The 19,463-nt window shown below is 50.6% G+C and overlaps 1 protein-coding gene across 5 annotated transcripts; it reads right to left on the bottom strand.

Annotated features, from left to right (window-relative positions):
- Positions 1–81: 81 nt before the first annotated feature.
- On the bottom strand, positions 82–19,422 carry Ntmt1 (N-terminal Xaa-Pro-Lys N-methyltransferase 1). 5 transcript variants are annotated; one of them, XM_021151122.2, is made up of 5 exons: positions 19,248–19,422; positions 15,831–15,991; positions 3,226–3,429; positions 2,378–2,630; positions 82–704 (listed from the first exon to the last, which is right to left on the bottom strand). In XM_021151122.2, the coding sequence occupies exons 2-5, from the start codon at positions 15,975–15,977 to the stop codon at positions 448–450; spliced, it is 861 nt and encodes a 286-aa protein (XP_021006781.1). In that variant the 5' UTR covers positions 15,978–15,991; positions 19,248–19,422; the 3' UTR covers positions 82–447. The 5 variants fall into 5 exon arrangements, with proteins under 5 accessions (XP_021006781.1, XP_021006791.1, XP_021006794.1 ...); XM_021151132.2 differs by lacking the exons at positions 15,831–15,991; positions 19,248–19,422 and adding an exon at positions 15,657–15,824; XM_021151135.2 differs by lacking the exons at positions 15,831–15,991; positions 19,248–19,422 and adding an exon at positions 15,050–15,335.
- Between the last annotated feature and the right edge of the window lie 41 nt (positions 19,423–19,463).

Here is a 19,463-nt window from a genome sequence, read left to right as displayed (position 1 = left end):
TCTGTGTCTTTATATGACAATTTGGCACGCTCAAGCGATCTGACATACATCCACACACAGACTGCCTGGGACATCTGAGAATAGGACTCACCCTTTTATTGGCTGTGTCAGAGAGGAGCTCCTAAGAGCTGCAGGCTGCTGTGACCATTTCTGTAAGTGGTACTGTCTGGCAGGTACCATGTGTGGCCTGGCTGTCCTGGAACACAGCAGTCCACACATTGGGGTCCCTAGGCAACCAAGTGAAGTCTTTCCCCTCGGGCAGATAGTCCAGCGGTGACAACTCTTGCTTTCCATAGCCCTGTGGGAAGCTGCCAGGGTGCTTTAGAGTGACAGGGCTGCAGTGCCCCAATCCAGGGCACACCTCCCCTAGGGCTTGACCCTTCCCACTGGAGTCAATGGTGTGTCTCTTGGCCTGCCAGCTGCTGGCCCCCAGCTCTGGCCCTGGCTTCATCTCAGGGCGAAGCTGTAGACATGGTAGATCTCATCTGGCAGGTTTTCCTGGCGCTCCTCGGCCAGGAGGCTGAGGCCTGCACTGCGGATGATCCGGCGGACCACCTCAAGGTCACGGCACACACTGCTGTCCACGTCATCCAGGATCACACCCTCCTGGGCCATGTTGTCCTTGATGACGATGATGCCGTTGGGGCGCAGGCCCCGCTTGCAGCGTCGCAGAAACTCAGCCAGGTGCTGATCCGTCAGGTGGCCTGGGGAGAAGAGAGGCGTGAGGGTGCCATATGTGTGCCCTGCGCACAGGCCAGCAAGTGTCTCTGTCGATCTTAAGACCATCTCATGCCAAAGGAGGCCAGACGTTATCCACACAAAAGCAGAGTCAGAAGCTGGGATTAACCTGATTGGGTGCCCTCCAGCCCTGCTCGACACCTACCCATCATACCACACACCCTTCCCAGGCCTAGATCGGAAGGTGGAGCTGAAAGCCCCCAAACAAAAGGGCCAAGCCCACAGTGTTCACAGCAGCACTATCTATGTACTGTACACCCCACCCCACCCCCATGAGAAGGCAAGTGTTATAAGATCAGCAGCCCTGTGCTTAGCATTCCAGATGAGCTGTTAGGTCACACAGGCATGGCCCCTGTACTGGCTGGTTTTGTATGTCAACTTGATACAAGCTGGAGTTATCACAGAGAAAGGAGCCTCAGTTGAGGAAATGCCTCCATGAGATCCAGCTGTAAGGCATTTCCTCAATTAGTGATCAATGAGAGACAGCCCAGCTCACTGTGGGGGTGCCATCCCTGGGCTGGTGGTCCTGGGTTCTATAAGCAAGCAAGCTGAGCAAGCCAGGGGAAACAAGCCAGTAAGTCACACTCCTCAATGGCCTCTGCATCAGCTCCTGCCTCCAAGTTCCTGCCCTGCTTGAGTTCTTGTCCTGACTTCCTCTGGTGATGAACAGCAACATGGAAGTGTAAGCTGAATAAATCCTTCTCTCCCCAGTTCGCCTCTTGGTCATGATGTTTTGTGCAGGAATAGAAACCCTGACTAAGACACTCCACAAACCCCACTGCAAACAGCACAAGTGCAGTTACATCCCTGGCCTGGCCGGGCTGTGTTTGCCACACTCCTGCCACTTGGCAGGAGTTTAGGTTTGAGGCCAATCTAAGATATAAGGAGCTATAAGGAGATTGAAATAGACAAATAGATAGACAGACAGACAGATAGATAGATAGATAGATAGATAGATAGGGCTGGAGAGATGGTTTGGATCAGAAGCACAACTTCTCTTCCAGTGGACCAGGGTTTAGTTCCCAGCATCCACAGGTGATTCACAGCTGTCAGGAACTCCAGCTCCAGGGGATGGTGCCCTCTTCTGGCCACTATGAGTACTGCACACACATGACAAAGATTTGCAAGTACTCATAAAAATTTTAATTTTTTTAATTCTAATTTTACTTTTAATTAATCTACTCTTACTTTTCATGTGTATGTGTATTTGGCCTGCATGTAGATATCTGTACCATGTGTGTGCCTGGTGTCCACTCAAGCCAGAAGAGGGCACTAGATCCCCTAACACTGCAGTTGACAATGGCCATGAGTCACCATCTGGGTGCTATGAATGGAAGCCAGGTCCTTTGCAAGAACCCCCAATGCTCTTAACTGCTGAGCCATTTCTCTAGCCCCTGAAATAAAAATGTAAAAAGAATCAACCCTAACAAAGCTCATGGTCTCATGTCCTAATCAGAGTCACTGAGCACTTAAGATGGCCCACTAGATAGCTGCTATTCAGTTGGCTTCAGGCACCTCTCCTTATGGTCCTGGGAAGTGGGAGGGAGCTGCATCTCGGCTGGCCAGCTCACTAGGGCTGATGGAGCACCTGAGTGGCAGGGAGCACGGTGCATATGGGGAAGAGCAATGGGACCCTTACCTATCACCCACTGGATCCAGATCACGTCATAGGAGCCAGGCTCAGGGCTGAAGTCCTGCAGCCCACAGCAGAAGTAGTTCCTCACCCTCTTGCCCTCTTCCCCCAGGTAGGTCTTGGCTTTGGCCAGGAAGTCTTCCGTCACGTCGACCATGTCAACCACCCTGAAGAGTGGCAGGAGCAGGCGCTTGGTGATCCTTCCAATACCAGCACCACAGTCCAAGGCGCAGGAAGTCCCTGTCTTGTTTGGGCCTTCCTAAAACACAGGGGCAACGTATGACTCACAAGGCACTACAACCACATGGCCCTTCCCATGAGTCCCAGAAAGCTAAGTCAGGCTCCTGCACTGGCCTGTCACTGGAGGGCAAGCAGACTCTTTCTAAGGTCACTTCAAGGTGACAGCTAGAAAAAACAGGTGGACAATCTCCTTTCCCTCCAGAGTCCCCAGGAGCCCACAGGGTGACAGTGCTAGGGATGGCAGTGGGGCTACAGAGAGAGGGTAAGGGCCTCCTGTGGGGCTCACCCCTGGGCTTCGTGGAGCTGAGAAGGAAGGACACAGACAGAGAGCTGCATGAAAAGGAGTCACAGGAGGACAGTCACCACCCACGGCCCCCAGCACTCCTAGGCCAGGCTGCTAAGTCCCTAGTGCCTGGCCAGCTTCTGACTTGTGGCTCTGAGACAAAACTCACGGTCACAAGTCCCACCCAATCACCGCTCAGCTCTTTAGGGCCTTTGGTGGCAGTCACCAACAAGATGAGTGGAGAACCTGCAGTGTGGTATGTGGAAGTGGCTCCCCACACTGCCCCACCAGAGCCACAGCCTCTCCTGGAGAGGGCATCAAACCTGCCTACCCTTAAAAACCTCTGCAGAAACTTCCGGGAGCTGTTGAGGTCGATGTTGGAGATGTGGCCATACCCCCCGAGCATGCCGTCCACCGTGGGTGGGATCTGCTTCCAGTAGGTCTTGGCCTTCGAATAAAACTGTTTCTCATCCTCAATCACCTCGCTTGTCATGACGTCACCAGCCGTGAGGTCGCCAGCCACCGCTCTGCTCCCCTGAACACGGAAGAGGCAGGGTGAGCAGGGCACTGAATGGCAGGAAGCCTCTAGCGTACAGGCAGTGTTGCTGAGCACCCAAGTCACAACTCAACACTAAGAGTCAGCATGAGAATCTGGGAGCAAAACAGCAAAGCCAGAGAAGAACAATAAAAGGCACACACCGGAAAGGGGCCCCATGGGCTGCTGAGAGGTCTCTGTCAAGTACTTCTGTGACTGGAAGCGGGAAGAAACACAAGAAAAGCAAGAAGCCTTGTCTGTCACTGGTCCCTACTGCAACATTATCATACTCTTTGTGACAATGGTTTGGTGCCAGAGGAAGACATACAGTCATCCTGCACCCCAAGAGGTCCTTGGAGTAACAGGTCGAGGAGCCTGGTTCTAAATACCACACTGCTTTACGACGCCCTGCCAGTAGCACTGGCCCAGGGAAGGCAGCAGCATACTTCTGACAACAGATACCTTCCGCTGCAAAGTTTCTGGCCCACAGAGCAATGTGAAGGCCTGCCGGCCCCCGAGACCATCACCCCTGCAAGCAGAAAGGTAGGAACTGCGGCTTGGGAACCAGAGTAGACAGAGAACATCAGCCCGAACATCACCGCGTACTTGCCTGGGGACTGGGGATGACCTGGAACCAGAAGGCTGTCAGGTGACTCTCTAGTCACCATAGCAACTATGTCCCAACCACTACCAGCTAGGACAACATTCAGACCTCTTCCACACAGGAGCTCAATGCTTACACTGGGGCCCAGCAACCAGCCTCCCCCGCTGCCCCCAAGTCCTAAGAAAATGTTCCGATATCTCCCCAGGACCCACCAGCACATGGGCATCCAGCACATGTGGTCCTTACCAGCTGAGGAGAATGGGAGAGAACCAGAGAAGGGAGCAGGCTCTGCCTGTCTGCCGGCCCCAGGATGCCAGCTCCTCTGAGCAGGGCTAGGATCTGGCACAGCCTTTGCGGTGCTGGAGTTTAAGGGCCCTTGCTGGTTGGCGGTAGAGTGACTGAGTGAGCATGCACGGGGACAGCCATTTCTCACTTTTGGAGACTCCCAGACCCCTCAAACCAGATGACACTGTTACCAACATCATCTGTTGATCTGCCAAAGTCTCTTGAGAAATCTAATTTACAAGAATCCCACTTGCTTCTAGGAAGCAGCTGGGGTAGGTGTGGGGGTGGATCACATCCAAGCCTGGAAATGCAAGTTCTGGGTTGATTTGCTCTTACAGCCATCTCATGAAGACACATGCTTCCTGAGGCCCTGCCAAACACAGCCCCCTAGTGTCTGCTGCATGGCCCCAAGGCTCCTGAGGATCCAGGACATCAAGAGTGACATCCTCCCCGGGGGGAGGCGCACATCTTTATTTCCAGCACTGGGGAGGCAGAGGCAGGTGGATCGCTGAGTCTCAGGGCTGCCTGGTCTACATAAGGAATTTCAGGCTAGCCAGGGCTACACAGAGAAACCCTGTCTGGGAAAACAAAGCCAAAACAAGCTTTCACCTGCTCCATGAAACTGCACGGCCATGGATAGGAAGGGTCAGGGCAGCGTGGCTATGTGTTTATTCGAGGCTAGTTCATGGGCAGAGAGGCTTCATGCTCACCCGTACATCCTTGGAGTCATCTAATTACACCACGCTCCACCTGGGCAGCTGCCTTGCTAAGTCTCTGTTCCCAGGAGAAGAGAAGGAAACGTGTAACTGTCACCAGCAGGCCTTTACGGCACCTGAGACATCATCTGAAGGAGCCTGAAAGCAACTGCAGGCTAAATGAACAAAACCTGCGTTGTGTTACAGCCCTGCTCGGGCAGCATGGCAGGCAGAGCCTGCTATGAATCTCTATGATCAGCAGCTGGCCCTGTGTAAAGAGCAGAGGTGCTCCTGGAAGGAAGGAGAAGGGGGAAAGGGAAGAGAGGGAGACACAGAGGAGGGAGACTGACCTATGGGGTCACACCTTTAATCCCAGCACTCTGTCCATGAGACAGATGAATCCCTGGGTTCAAGGCCAGCCTGATCTGCACAGAGAAACCCTATCCTGAAAAACAAACACAGTCAGGTGTGATGGTGGAGGCACTCAGTAGACAGAAGCAGAAGGATCTCTGTCCAGGCTGGTCTGGTTTACACAGGGAGTCTCAGACCAACCACAGCTATGAAGTAAGACCATTGAGCCTTCTCAAACCAAAACAAATGGCTCTGGCAGTATTAAGTCCGAAAGCACCACACAGAAACCCCATATGCATTTGGCAAGAGTTTTTATTTCGCAAAAGTAGGAAGCCTGCATGCAGGGTTGGCCATTCACAAATATGGCGACAACCCCAGACAAAGGCACACAGGACTCTTTATAGGGAACTAGGGGAATTTTAGCTAGATTTAAGTCTGTAGGGTTGTCTAGGGCCTGAAGCGTTGATGTGCCTTGACTAAGGCTGTGGTACTGAAAAAAAGATGAAATTTCAAGACCTGTAAGTCATATAAAGTACTCAGAAATTGCTGGTTGTTTGTGAGCTAGAGGCTGCCTGGGACTGAGAAAAAAGAAAAACAAACCCAGGTATGCCCCGTAGTTAAAACATTCCTGGGAACAGCTTGACCATAAAGAAAAAGAGGAATGTGAGGACATAACAGGGCTATCTGAACTGAGTCAACAACTCACAGAATTCTGACACCCTGCACGTACATGTAATTTTTCTGCTGATGTTTGAATATGCCAATAGTGTGTCACTATGCTGAATTCCACACCCCTAAGCCCTTTACCCCATAAAAACCCCTAGCTTTTGAGCCTCGTGGCCGACATCTGTTATCTCCTGTGTGGGATGCATGTCGGTCCGGAGCTCCATCATTAAACTACCTCATGTAATTACATCAAGATGGTCTATTCATAATTTTTGGGGTGCACGCTGAATTGAGTGGGGGTTTCCCCACTAGGTTCTATCAGTACCAGTGCTGATTCCCACAGCTGTGCTAGACCCCACTAGCACTGGAAGTCGAATTGCTGAGGCCCCAAATCTTGTCTTTTCCTGTGATGATCCAGAGCCATCTCCATATAGGTACTACAAGGAAGGTAACAGACTCGAGGGAACAGAGTAGCCAAACACACAAGCTGGGGTTTTGGGAGAACCTGTGGATGGAACCAAGGGGTCCAAGTGAGGTGCAGGTAGATCAAGTAACACTGTGGTGCACGGCAAAGGAGCTGCTGGCTTCCATGGTAAGGGTGTGACTGCAAAGATGTTTAAGGCGAGGGAAGCGAGCCTTCCCCCTAGAGGTTCTAGAGAGCAGGGATCTAGAACTGAGGCTGATGTGGCCTTTAGGACAGGTGTTGGCGTTGCCAGTGCCACTGGTCCTATCGCTATAGAGAGGTTCCAGATGAGGAGGGGAAGAGGAGTCCCCTATTGTGTCCAAGATACACCATTAAGCCCTGCGCCTTCCCAGCCTCCCATCCTCTGCTCTTCTGTCCCTTCTCTGTTATTGAGATGGAGATGGGGTTCCTCCGTCGAGCCCACCAGTCCGCTGGGTGTCAGGTTTGCTGTCCTGACTATCTGGATAAGATCCCAGTTATCAGGCACCGGTGGGGCATTGGCCTCACAACTCCCATTTAACACAAAAGCAGCTTTCAGTGCCACCGAAAAGTCCCACAATCACTTGTCCCTGGGCACACAGAGTTGGACGGTCGCTGTTCCTGGCCATCCTTCCCAAGCTGGCCTTAGAGCTTTGCAGTTTCTGATGTGACGAACAGGGTTTGCCTCTTCAACCTGGATCCTTCCATATGTATCCGGCAGGGCACAAAGTTCTAGGTTAAAAATGAAAAAGGTAGTATTTCTGGGACCAGTCAGTGTCAAAGCCTGTACCTCTCTCCCTAAGTCTCATGGGGTTCTCTCAGGGTCTTGAAGTATCCATTTGATGGTGGCAGTTGATGAGGGTTTGTGTCCGCTGAAATCTGCAGACTTCATACAAGCAGACCAAGTATGAGAAGCAGGTAGATGGAGCCCTCTGGAGACTTGTTGGGACCTGTCGGGACCTGCCACTGTTTAGGGTGAAGCAGGGTGTGTGTGAGGCAAGAGTTTGTGAACTCTTAGCTTAAGTGGGTCTCATGGGTAGGTGGCAGCTCACCACAGTCCAGTGCTGGCCTTAGGCATGTAGTGGTCTGAGTCTGCATGTGGGTCAATAGATTTTACCTAGGAACGATGTATCTAAGCTCAGACCTCGTCAACTTTGACTGTTTTGGGGTGGTCAGGATTAAAGTGTTTGGTCCCTTCCAGGTGGGCTCCAATGTCTCCTTTTGGTGTCTTTTGATGATTACTGTACCTGGAATAAGGCTTGGAGGGAGGAAAGAAACTCATGATCAACTTCAGCTAGGACTGCTGCCTTTCTATCAGGTGGCAGAGGTGGGGGCCTAGCGCACATAACTTCAAAAGGAGTTAGTCCTCAAGTACAGGGGGAATTCTAAATCCTAAAGAGAGCGAAGGGAAGGAGAGACACCCACTCACCGCCAGTCGTGGGTTGATTTAGTTAAGGTCTCCTTTAAGGTCCAATTCATTCTTTTTACTTGACCTTTGGGGATGGAGTTTGCAATTTGTCCCCACAGCCTTGACTCACGTCGGGGTTACCTGAGAGATGAAGCAGCGAGGTCCATTGTCTGACCACAGGAATACAAGGAGGTCATACCTTGGGATGATGTCTAACAACTTCTTGGTGGGTGTGCCTCTGTCCTTCCTGAAAACGCGCTACCAACACTAGCAAGATCTGTACCGGGCTTGACTTCCCAGTTTACTCCAGGTCGAGCTCCCCTTTCCCTGGACCCCAATCTGGAGGTCTCTCCATGCTTAGAGTTGACTATACAGCAGGTGGGGCACCAGGCCATGGCCTCCTTTCCTTCTGAGGTGAGAAGTCCTCTTTTCCTTGTAGATGGCCCCATGAACATGCATGGTTGAAAAAGCACACAGGCTGTCTGTATAGGTATGGAGTCTTTTTCTTTGGCCTAGATGTAGGCCCTTAGCCAAAGCTATTAATTCAGTTTTTTGGCTGATATACCTGAGGCTACATCCCCAATGGTCACCGTAGTCCCCGCATATCAGGTGCCATCTCAGACAAAGCTGCTGCCATCTGTATACCATGTTAATTCTGCTTAAGGGGAACGTCCTTAAAGTCCAGTCTTGTCCCTTGTAGATGGCTCAGAATCTGAGCAGTCATGCAAGGGACCGTCCAGGTCCAGGCCAGGGAGCAGGGTGGCCGAGTTAAGGGTGCTGCTGGTGATGAACTTGATTTGGGGTGGGGGGATCAGGAGCAGAGCCTGGTAGTGGGCTAACCTGGCATTGGTCAGCCACCTGTCGGGAAGATGCTTGACCCCTTCAGAGGCTAGTCAGTCACCTTGAGGTTCTGGCCCGGAGTTAGCTTGTCTGAGTCTTTGACCAGCAAGGCTGTGGCCACTATTATCTGGAGGCACGGGGGCTATCCAGTTGCCACTGGGTCCCATCATTTTGACAAATATGCCACTGGTCTTCTCCAGGGCCCGAGAGACTGGTTAAGGACCCCTTTTGCTAATCCTTTCTCTTTTGCCCACACTGGAGGGGAACGGCTTGGAGACACCTAGCAAGGCCAGCACAGGAGAGCCTCACAGGTATCTTTGACTTGCCAAATGTCTCCTCCATTTTCTCAGTCCACTCCAATGGAGCGTTCCCCCCACGAGTCACCTCAATCAGAGGACAGGCCAGTTCAGCAAACCCAAGGACCCCAGCCAACCCCAGGAACTCCCTTATGTCCCAGAGACTGGTGAGCCAGGGATCCTCAGAATAGTCTCTTTTCTCGCTCTCGACAGCCATCTTCCCCCCTCTCAAGTATGTAGCCTAGGTAGGTTACTAGAGTTGGCAGAGCTGAACTTTCTTGGCAGACACATGGTACTCCAGTCTTCACGATGTTTTAGGGGGTTCCTTAGTGGCGGCTTTATAGGCCTCCAATGGTGTCAACAGCAATTATCAAGTCATCGACGTACTGCATCGGACTGACATTTGGGTGGGCTCGCTGTACTCACCCAAATCCCCATGGAGAACCTCACGGAAGATGCTAGGGGAGTGTTGGAACCCTTGGGGAAGCTGTGTCCGAGGCAGCTGTCTATGTGTCCTTCATCTGGGTCTAGCCACTCAAAGGGAAAGAGGGACTAGCTGTTGGCATCTGTAAGACCCAGGATGGTATAGCATACCCATGGGGAAGGGTCCCGAGGAGGCTGTGTGTGTTCAGAACAGTAAGATGGAGATCCTGAACCCACTTGTTTACCTCCTGGAGGTTCTGCATCGGCCTATAGTCAGTAGAGCTGGGCTTTTTAACCAGCAGCAGGGAGGTATTCCAGGCTGAGTGCCCGATGTGTGTGTGTGGGGGGGGTCCCCAGCGTGGCTCCCAGGGCAGTGGGTATCATCTGATTCAGGCTGGCACTGCACTGGCCTTCAGCTGTACCAACACAGGGCTCAGTGCTTGGTCCAGCCAAATGCCCGATTCTGCCCAGGCTTCTGAGATCTCTTGGATCCAACACTGTAGCAGGCTCTCCCGCTTCCCTCCTTCGACCAGAGTTGGGGGTGTCTATGAATAACTTGTGTTCATCTACCAACGCCATGGTGAGGATGTGTGTGGCTTTTCCTTCCCAATCAGTCACAGAGACCCAGGTTGGACTGAAGTGAATATGGGCTCCCACTTTAGTCAGCACGTTTCTTCCCAGCAAGGGGTACGGGCATTCGGAGATGACCACAAAAGAGTGGGTCCATTCCCCAAATCACCAATCAGGGACAACAGTCCATGAGTATGGGCCAGTCCCCATTGCTCCCAGGCCTGTCTTTAACATAATGGCCCCAGAGGTCGTTTTAGGAGGGAGTATTGTGCCCATGTCCACCAGAAACTTCATAGGCTTCCTTCCACTTTTAGGGTCACTCAAGGCTTGGAGAGGGGCACGGAGCCCCACCTCCCCCAATCACCCATCTCTTCCAGCTCCAGGTCCTTAGACTCCATGGGGGACTCCACTGGGGCATTCACTTTCCCCGTGTCCTACCTTCTCACAATGAGCACACGATCTCTCTGTAATCCTGACCGCATCCTCCTTCCTCTTTTATTTATATTTCCAAATGCCACCATCTTTACTTTTCTTATTCTTTTTCTTTAGGCCCTGCCAATGCTGCCAAAAGGATCTTGGCCAATCCCTTTGTTTGTCTCTCTGATACACCTTACCTTCTAAACCTTGTAGTCTCTGCAACTTGAGAATGTCTGGTGCTGCCTGGTTGACAAAGGCCATTTACCACTGACTGGTTTTCCTTGGCTTCTGGGTTGAAGAGTGTATAAGTTCGGTAAGTTATTAGCAGCCATGTCAGGAAGGCCCCTGGTGACCCATCCTGTCCCTGCCGTTACTGGATCACTTTGGACAAACTTGTGAACCGCCTTATGGTGGCCCGGGGGTAAACCTTTAATTTCCACCCACCTGCCCGCGTGTGTGATGTGATGTACTTGCCATTTCCCCTACGGGCTCTTCTTCCCCTCTTGCTGCCCCCTCCCTCAGATTTCCTGATGGCTGGTAACAGGGGAGTGGAGAGAGAGCTTCCTCTTCAAAACCTCCTGAGGGGCGCAGGATGGGATAGAGGGCGCTGATGGCCTAGGGACCTCTCTCCTTTCCTCCACTTCATGCCCCTAGAGGGAGGAAGGGAGGGAGGGAGGGGAGATGGGTGGGTGGGTGGGTTTAACCAGGCAGAGAAGGCTCTTTCACTAGGGTCTCACAGGTGGTTAGCTAGGCAACCTGGTCCAGGTGGCCTGGTTTTTCATAGACAATGTCCTTCACTCTATAGTTGGTGGGAGGTCATAGGTTCCTTCCTTAGGCTATCCCACACCGAAGGTGACCCAGTCATCTCTTCAGAAGACAGACATCTTTTTCTTTACATGAAGCCCTTATCTGGCTGCTAATTTACGGATCTCCTTGAAATGATCTAACGTAAGACTCAAGGGGGTGGAGCTGCTTTGGCCCATTTCTAGAATCAAGACAGTTACAAATAAATAGACAGAGACACAAAAGAACAATTCACACAGAAATGTACTGGGACAGCACATGAAAATTCAGAATGAAGGCCTGTCCCAAGAGTGGGTTCCGACCTGCCCCGTTCTGTCAGAACCACCAGTGGGATCAAGTTCCCTTCAGGTGGGACCCTCAAGTCTCCTTCAAGTGGGTCACAATGACGAGGGTTCCACTGGTGTCTGCCTGAACCACCTGGAGCCTCTAGTAATTGGCTTAAGCTACTCACAAACTCAGACTGTCTGGACATACAGGAACACAGACAACTGGGACACAGAGTACTCATGTACCAGCCAGTGGTCAAACATTCAATGTGACAAGGGTGTCAGGGGTGCTTCCTGGCCCATGCACCAAAAATGTTAAGTCTAAAAGTGCCGCACGGAGACCACCACTCACATATGCAATTGGCAAGTGTTTTTATTTCAAGAAAGCAAGAAGTCTGCATGCAGAGATAGGCCACACCAGACAAAGGTGTGCAGGCCATTTTATAGGGAACTAGGGAATTTTGGCTAGGGTTAGGTAATTTAAAATTTTCCTGGCGGGTGCCAGGGGATGTTACATGGGTCAGTTTCTGATTTGCTTGTGTCCAGGTGGTCAGTGGACTGCACTGAGTCTAACCACAGAATCAGAGATACCCACACCATCTAAGGCTGCCCAGCACAGCATCCTGAGATATGGTATTTCCCCATCCTTTTGGTTATCTCCAGGCTGTTCTCTGGATGGGGGATTTTATGGTCTGTTCCTGGAGCTGGTGAATTATGGCCTAGTTCCTGGGACTGATGACTTAGGGGTGTGTATGGCTAGTTCCAAGAACAGAGCCTTCCCTTTTGAAGTCAGGCCTGGTCCTACAATGAGGTCATCCTCTCGACAGTAGGGTGGACTGGATCGGAACCTGGCTCTGCTTACCAGCTGTGCAAGCTCAGATAGGGCCCTTAGCTGGTATAGTGTATTCCATGCCTATATCGCTAGCACTCAGGAGGCTGAGGCAAGAGGATCAGGAGATCAAAACCAGCCTGATTCAAGAATCCAAACACAAAAGCCTGGGTTCAAGCCTCAGGACCCCCAAAACTGAACATGGTGTGCATGCCTGTAATCCCAGCACTTCAAAGGCTGAAGCAGGCAGGTCAGGAGTTCAAAATCATCCTTGGCTACAAAGTGACTTTGACTTTGAGGCTAGCCTAGACTACATGAAATATTGTATCAAAAAATAAATAAAAAGAAGAAACAACTTGGGCTGCAGATCCAGGGCTCTCACCTCCACCTCTCAAAATAAATGACTAAATAACAAGCAAGATACTCTGCTATACATTATTCTTAATATAAATATAAATGGTGAATTTAAATGGCCTGTATTTCTTTACCTTATGCTAGTCCTCAATAACTACACAAGAAAGTCAAGATTTATTTAAGTCCGCATCTCAATAACTGAACAATCAGAAGATCCTCCTTAGCCTTCTATGGTAATCTAGCCACCTCCCAGCCCCATCCTGTGTGACCTCTCTCCAGACCCTTTCTTCATGGCTCCAAATTCCCCATCCTCTCTGATGATCTCCGAATCTCCCTCTCCTATCTCTTTCCTCTGGTTGGCAGATGAGCGGCCCTCTTCCCTATTCTGCCCAAGTATTGATGCGATCAGCATTGACAAAGCAGAGAATAAATGGTTAAGAAAACTGTTTACACAGACTTAAGACCAGAGATTCTTATCCACATCTAAAAAAAGATAACTCAGGCAGAGAAATCAGCATTTGAATTATACAGTGTATAAACACAGTCTGCCTACCCATTGTGCCTGTCGTCCTCTTTTCACTCTGAGACCATGGCTGGTCTGAAACTCACCCTGAACTTCATAGAGAAGCTGTAGTTATTAAACAAGCCTGAGAAGCCCCAGGCTCCACTGTGGAAGGCATATACTCTCTTGAGCTTACAGTTCTCCACTGTCAGAGACATTTGGTGAGATGGCTGAGCTGTTAGAGCGAGCACTGCCTGCTCTTCTCAGCATCTCACAGTGGAAAAGCTCCAAACCACCAATCACTGCGGTTCCTGGTGATCTGATGCCTTCCCTTTGCCTTCCAGGGCCCTGTCCCCATAGACATATAATCAAATATTACAAAAAAAAAAAAAAAAAAGCCTTAAACACGGAGGCTGGAGACAAGCGCCAGTCAAGAACACCAGCTGCTCTTCCAGAGGTCCTGAGTTCAATTCCCAGCAACCACGTGGAGACTCACAACCATCTGTAATGGGATCTGATGCCCTCTTCTGGAGTGTCTGAAGACATCAAAAGTATACTCGCATACATATAACAATTTTTTTTTTTTTTTTTTGGTTTTTTGAGACAGAGTTTCTCTGTGTAGCCCTGGCTGTCCTGGAACTCACTCTGTAGACCACGCTGGCCTTGAACTCAGAAATCCGCCTGCCTCTGCCTTCCAAGTGCTGGGATTAAAGGTGTGCAGCACCACTGCCCGGCAAAAAAAAAAATCTTTAAAAATAAATCTTAAAACACAATTTTTCTCTCTTTCTGTCTGGTTTTTGAGATAGGGTTTCTCTGTGTAGCCCTGGCTGTCCTAGAACTCACTTTGTAGACCAGGTTGGCCTCAAACCCAGAGATCCACCTGCCTCTGCCTCCTGGATGCTGGGATTAGAGGCGTGCACCACCTCTGCCTAGTTCAAACATAGTTAAAAAAGATCAAGCAAGGAAAACATGTTAAAACCTCCAAATCACACAGACCCTGGTAAGGCTGGAGCCCACCTATGAGACCATGTGGCCTTTGGTCAGTCCATAAGATGCAAACACAAGCTCCCGATACATCCAGGACCACACACCTGCAGACTCTGACCTTTTGATTATGTGGCTCTGGCCTTCAGGAAAGCATCCCTCCCCCGCCCCCCAACACACACACACACACACACACACACACACACAAGCACACACACAGGAAAGCCAGCTCAAGGAAACGATGTGCCTTAAAACAGTACTTGGGATAGGACCAAAAGTTAGGAGAGGATTTAGGCTTCTCACTTAGTCCCCAGTCACTGAGTGACCCACCCCATACATTATTGTCATCAGTTACAGCACCTGTTCTAGGCCCTTATCAAAAGGATTAAAGACCAAAATGAACACACAGTTGGTGGAGCAGCAAAGCCTGGAGCATCTGGAAAAGATGGCAGGCAGCCTTGCTTAAGAGGCTGACCTTGGCCTCAAGGGCTCATGACAGTAACTATGTTGGCAGAGCTGGAGGCACTTAAACGTGATGGCAACCCGTGCAACCAAGCACTTAACTGCGAGGACTTGAGCCAAGCACCGCGCCGATTCCACACACCAACCTTGCAGTGGCTGCTTTCCTTATCTCAGAGGGGAAACTGAGGACTGGAAAGTGATTTACGGGCGCGAGTGAAGATACGTCTTGCCAGCCTCCACCAATGTGGCTTCCTCTAACCCAATCCGTGGTCACCAGAGTCCCTGCCCAGGTCTGATCGGTGAACCTCCATGGGACGTGCACGTGGGCCAGGCCCAGGTCACTTGACGACGGGGCCTCACCGCTTCAGGCAGTTGGGGTGAGCACCCCCCTCCTCCCTGGCCGCGTCCCTCGCGATACTTACCTGGGTCGGGGCTCCAGGGACCCGAGAGAGAAGGACCGGTTGAGAAGAGGCTGGCAAAGACCGTAGCCCACAGCAGCCGCCACCACTTTACCGGACCAGACACCTCGCGGCCTCTGCCTTTGTCCGCACACGTCACTTCCCCGAGCCTGGAGGGGGCTGGACTCAAGCTCGCTCCGCCCCGAGGCCAGTTCACTCCGCCCCAAGACTAGCTCATCCCTCTCCACAGACAGATAGCCCCTCCCCAGGGCCAGATCGCCGCGTCCCACAGGCAGCTCACGTCCAGATCGTCCCTCCCCCACAGCCAACTCCGCCCTCTCCACGCCCAGCTCACCCCGCCCCAAAGCCGGATCACCCCGCCCCACGGCCTGCTCACTCGACACGCCCAGAACTTCCCTCCGCGCGACTAACTCGCCCCTCCCAACGCCCAGCTCGCCCAAACACAGGACCCCCCTAGTCCCGCCCCACGGCCAATTCGCCCCTCCCCACCGCTTCGACACGCCCAGAACTTCCCTCCGCGCGACTAACTCGCCCCTCCCCACGCCCAGCTCGCCCAAACACAGGACCCCCTTTCCCGTCCCACGGCCAATTCGTCCATCCCCATCGCTACCTCGCTTGTCCCCGAGGCCAGTTCACCCCGTCCCCTGGCCAGATCGCCGCACTCCAAGGTTTGATCGCCCTATCCTTCGGCCAGATCGCCTTTTCCTGCGGGATCTTAACCCAGTTTTTTTGCCTACGTGCAGGGACTTCATGATGAAGGATCCACAGCTGACATCTCACTCACTTCAGGGTGTAGCTCTTTTAAGACAAGAGTCCAACTGAGTTCTTGCCGTAAACTTCGGGATCCTTCTGCATCATCGACGTGGTTGCTGGGGTTACAGGCACGCGCCTCCATGCGCCACAAGGCTGGATTCTTAAAAACCAACATCATGAGAGTTTTCCACCCTAAAAGGAGAATTAAGCCGGGCGTGGTGGCGCACGCTTTAATCTCAGCACTCGGAAGGCAGAGGCAGGCAGATTTCGAGGCCAGCCTGGTCTACAAAGTGAGTTCCAGGACAGCCAGGGCTATACAGAGAAACCCTGTCTCGAAAAACCAAAAAAAAAAAAAAAAAGGAGGATTAAAGGCCATTGTTGCTCAAATCCACCCATGCCCACTAGTATATTAAAATAATATATCAACCTAGAAAAGAGAACAGGAAAGAAAGGCTTTGACAGAGGTAAGGATTGCCAGGCCAAATAAAGCAGAAATCTAGAAGTTTGCCCTCCTGAGGACCGCCCTTCCCTATCCACTCAGACAATCTGCACCGGTCTTGAAGGAAAGATGAGCTTGCTGCATGCAAACCCCCTCTAACCGCCTCGGAGTTCTAAGTTGCCTCTTCTAACTGGTGGATGTAATGTTTCAGCTACAATACTCGGAGGGTTAAATTTGTGGGATTTGTGAGTTTAGGCATTTGCAGTGGGCTTGCAGGCAATGAAGGTTAGCATAATAAGTATTTTTGCCTTAAGCTCACCTCTGTTGGCCGACACACCGGGTGTTAGACTTACCTGTCATGCCTCCTGGGCTCTGCATACAGTAGGTGCTTAAAGCTGGGTTTGCTTTTACTTATTCTTTTTTTTTTTTTTTTTTTTTTTCTGGATCAGTGCCTGGCTAAGTAACCCAGGATAGCCTGAAACTCACAGCGATCCTCCTGCCTCTGAAATGCTGGAATTGAAAGAATGCACTACCATACGTAATGTGTATTTACACATTAATACAATGAAAGCAATAGAGGCTTAGGAGGCTGAAAAATCCTACCCACAATTGAGTTCCCACCCCAAATCTGTGCACCTATTAGTTGATAGCTACTCTGGGTTATTCTAGGTATTACCTGGTTTCAATAGTTCAAAGAGCTATTCACCACCCCAAAGTGGTGAATACTTGTAACCCCAGCACCTGGGAAGTGGAGGCCGGAAGACAAGGAGTTAAAGGTTATCTCAATGAACTTAACACCAGCCTACACTACCTAAGACCTTGTCTCAAAAACAAAAGCCAAGGAGCTGAAAAGATGACTTGTGACTCAGTAGTTAAGAGTGCTTGTTAGGGCTTTAGAGATAGCTCAGTGGTTGAGGGCACTGGCTGCTCTTCCAGAAAACCTATATTCAAGTCCCAGTACCCACATGGCAGCTCACAACTGTCTGTAACTCAAAGATCTCACACCTTCACACAGACATATGTGCAGGCAAAATGCCAAAGCACATGAACATAAAAACAAAAATAAATTATCTTAAGAAAGGAAGGAAGGAAGGAAGGAAGGAAGGAAGGAAGGAAGGAAGGAGGGAAGAAGGAAGAGTACTTCCTGCTTTTACAGAGAACTAGAATTCTGTTCCCAGGCAATCTGACCCCTTCTGGACTCAAAAAGACACCTGCATGTATGTATGCATGCACACATGCTTATGCACACAGAGATAAGTAAAAAGTAAAATTTCCTTTAAAATGCAAGTTTGGTCTGGTGTGATGACTCACACCTTTAATCCCAGCACTCGGGGCAGGGGCAGGGGCAGGAGGACCTCTGTGAGCTTAAACCCTGCCTAATCTATATAATGAGTTCCAGGACAGCCAAAGCTACACAGTGAGACATGGTCTCAAAAAAGCCAAAATTATTAATAATAAGAAGGAGAAGGAAGAGGAGGAGGAGGCTTGAGGAAACTGCTCAAAAAAGCTGTCTCAGCCCTTAAGAGTACAAACTGCTCTTCCAGAAGATCTGAGCTCAGTCCCTAGCGCACATGTTGGGTGTCTTTACAACCCCTGTAACTCCAGCTCCAGCGGATCCTGCTAAGGCCTGGGTAACTGCTGCCCGTCTAGCCAGATATTTTATGCTGTTATTACTGCTATAAAGAAAACTTCTCATGTGTTGTTTCTAGGAATCTTTCTCATTCCCAAGTTGATTGCATATTCTGGTATGTCCTGAGCTTTGGTGCTATTAAAAACCAGTCAGTTTGAACTGCTTTGTACAACTAGCCACAATAAGCTTGGACCTAAATCAACCATTTAGCAGCACTTCCTGCATCTATGTATAAACTTTTATGGGTTTTGCTTTTATAAGCTGCCCCTGGGATGGACCCCAACATAAGAGAGACGCCTGCACTAATATAAGAAGCTATTTGGAATAAGACTTCCATTTTGAGTAGGGGTGAGTAAAGTTCCTGAGACCTCCCTGGGAACTGACATCTTACTTGGCAGAAAGAGTCATGTACATGGGTAAATGATATCCTGGTTGGCAAGTTAAGACATGAATGTCAGGCAAGGTAAGTCACCAGCACAGTTAAACACCCTGACAAATGAGGACAGGATAAATGGACAGCAAAGATATGCTCCTAAGGAGTTCCCTATCCCTAAATCCTGATTGATGAAATAACTTGGCACAAACATTCATGGATTTCATACTTAAAAGCTCTGTAGGATTCTGGCTTGGGGTCACAGTCAGCTCCTGAGTCTGGTCTGAGGCCCTGATCGATTGATTGATCAGTCCTGTGATGAATACTCAATAAACTATCCCTACCTGACTGAGATCAGTGTTTGTGTGGTTTGTGGGGTGACTCCTGGACCCCAACAGATCCAGTGTCCATTTCTGGCTTCCTGCACTGAGCGTGCACATGCTTACACACAGATACCCACAGAGTCATCTTAAATAATGATACAATGGTGATGTAGCTCAGTTGGCAGCATGATCGCCTAGCATGTATGATGTCCTGTGTTTGATACCCAAGTCCCACATAAAGCCAGCGGTAGCTGGATGTTATTACAGTCTCGGTATTTAGGAGGCAGAGAGGCCTTCAGTTGGTAGAAGGATCAGAAGTTCAAGGTTATCATTGACTAGATTTGAGAACTGCAGGCCCTGTTTTAGGAAAAAAGATAAATAAAATAACAAAACCAGCCAGGCAGTGGTGTAGCGGCACAGTGGCACACACCTTTAATCCCAGCACTTGGGAAGCAGAGGCAGGCGGATTTCTGAGTTCAAGGCCAGCCTGGTCTACAGAGTGAGTTCCAGGACAGCCAGGGATACACAGAGAAACCCCTCATCACCCAACCTGAGGACTCTCATGGGCCTCTCCCAGCTCTCCCAACCAAGACTCACATTTGAGTCCATTTGCCCCATGGCACTCCCAGAAAAAAGGACCCTGTCAGCATCATATTGCCGAGAGAAACAGAAAATGAACATGCCTTGGTTCCTGGATTTCCAGGCCCCCTGTGCTCTTCCTGTCCTAGGAGGGTGGGGGTGATACACCCCTCCTTTCCATCCATCTTTGTCTTCCACTCAGTCAAGCGCAGCCCACTCTGGGTCTAAGAGAGCGCTCTGGTCCTCTTTGGATCAGGCATGGCTGCTCTGACCTGGAGTGCCAAGGCCTCTATGGGTGTGGCCCCGGGCCCCCCAGAGTA

Source organism: Mus caroli, chromosome 2, assembly GCF_900094665.2.
Source record: "Mus caroli chromosome 2, CAROLI_EIJ_v1.1, whole genome shotgun sequence".
Taxonomy (NCBI): domain Eukaryota; kingdom Metazoa; phylum Chordata; class Mammalia; order Rodentia; family Muridae; genus Mus; species Mus caroli.
This window is presented reverse-complemented; position numbering and strand designations above follow the sequence as displayed.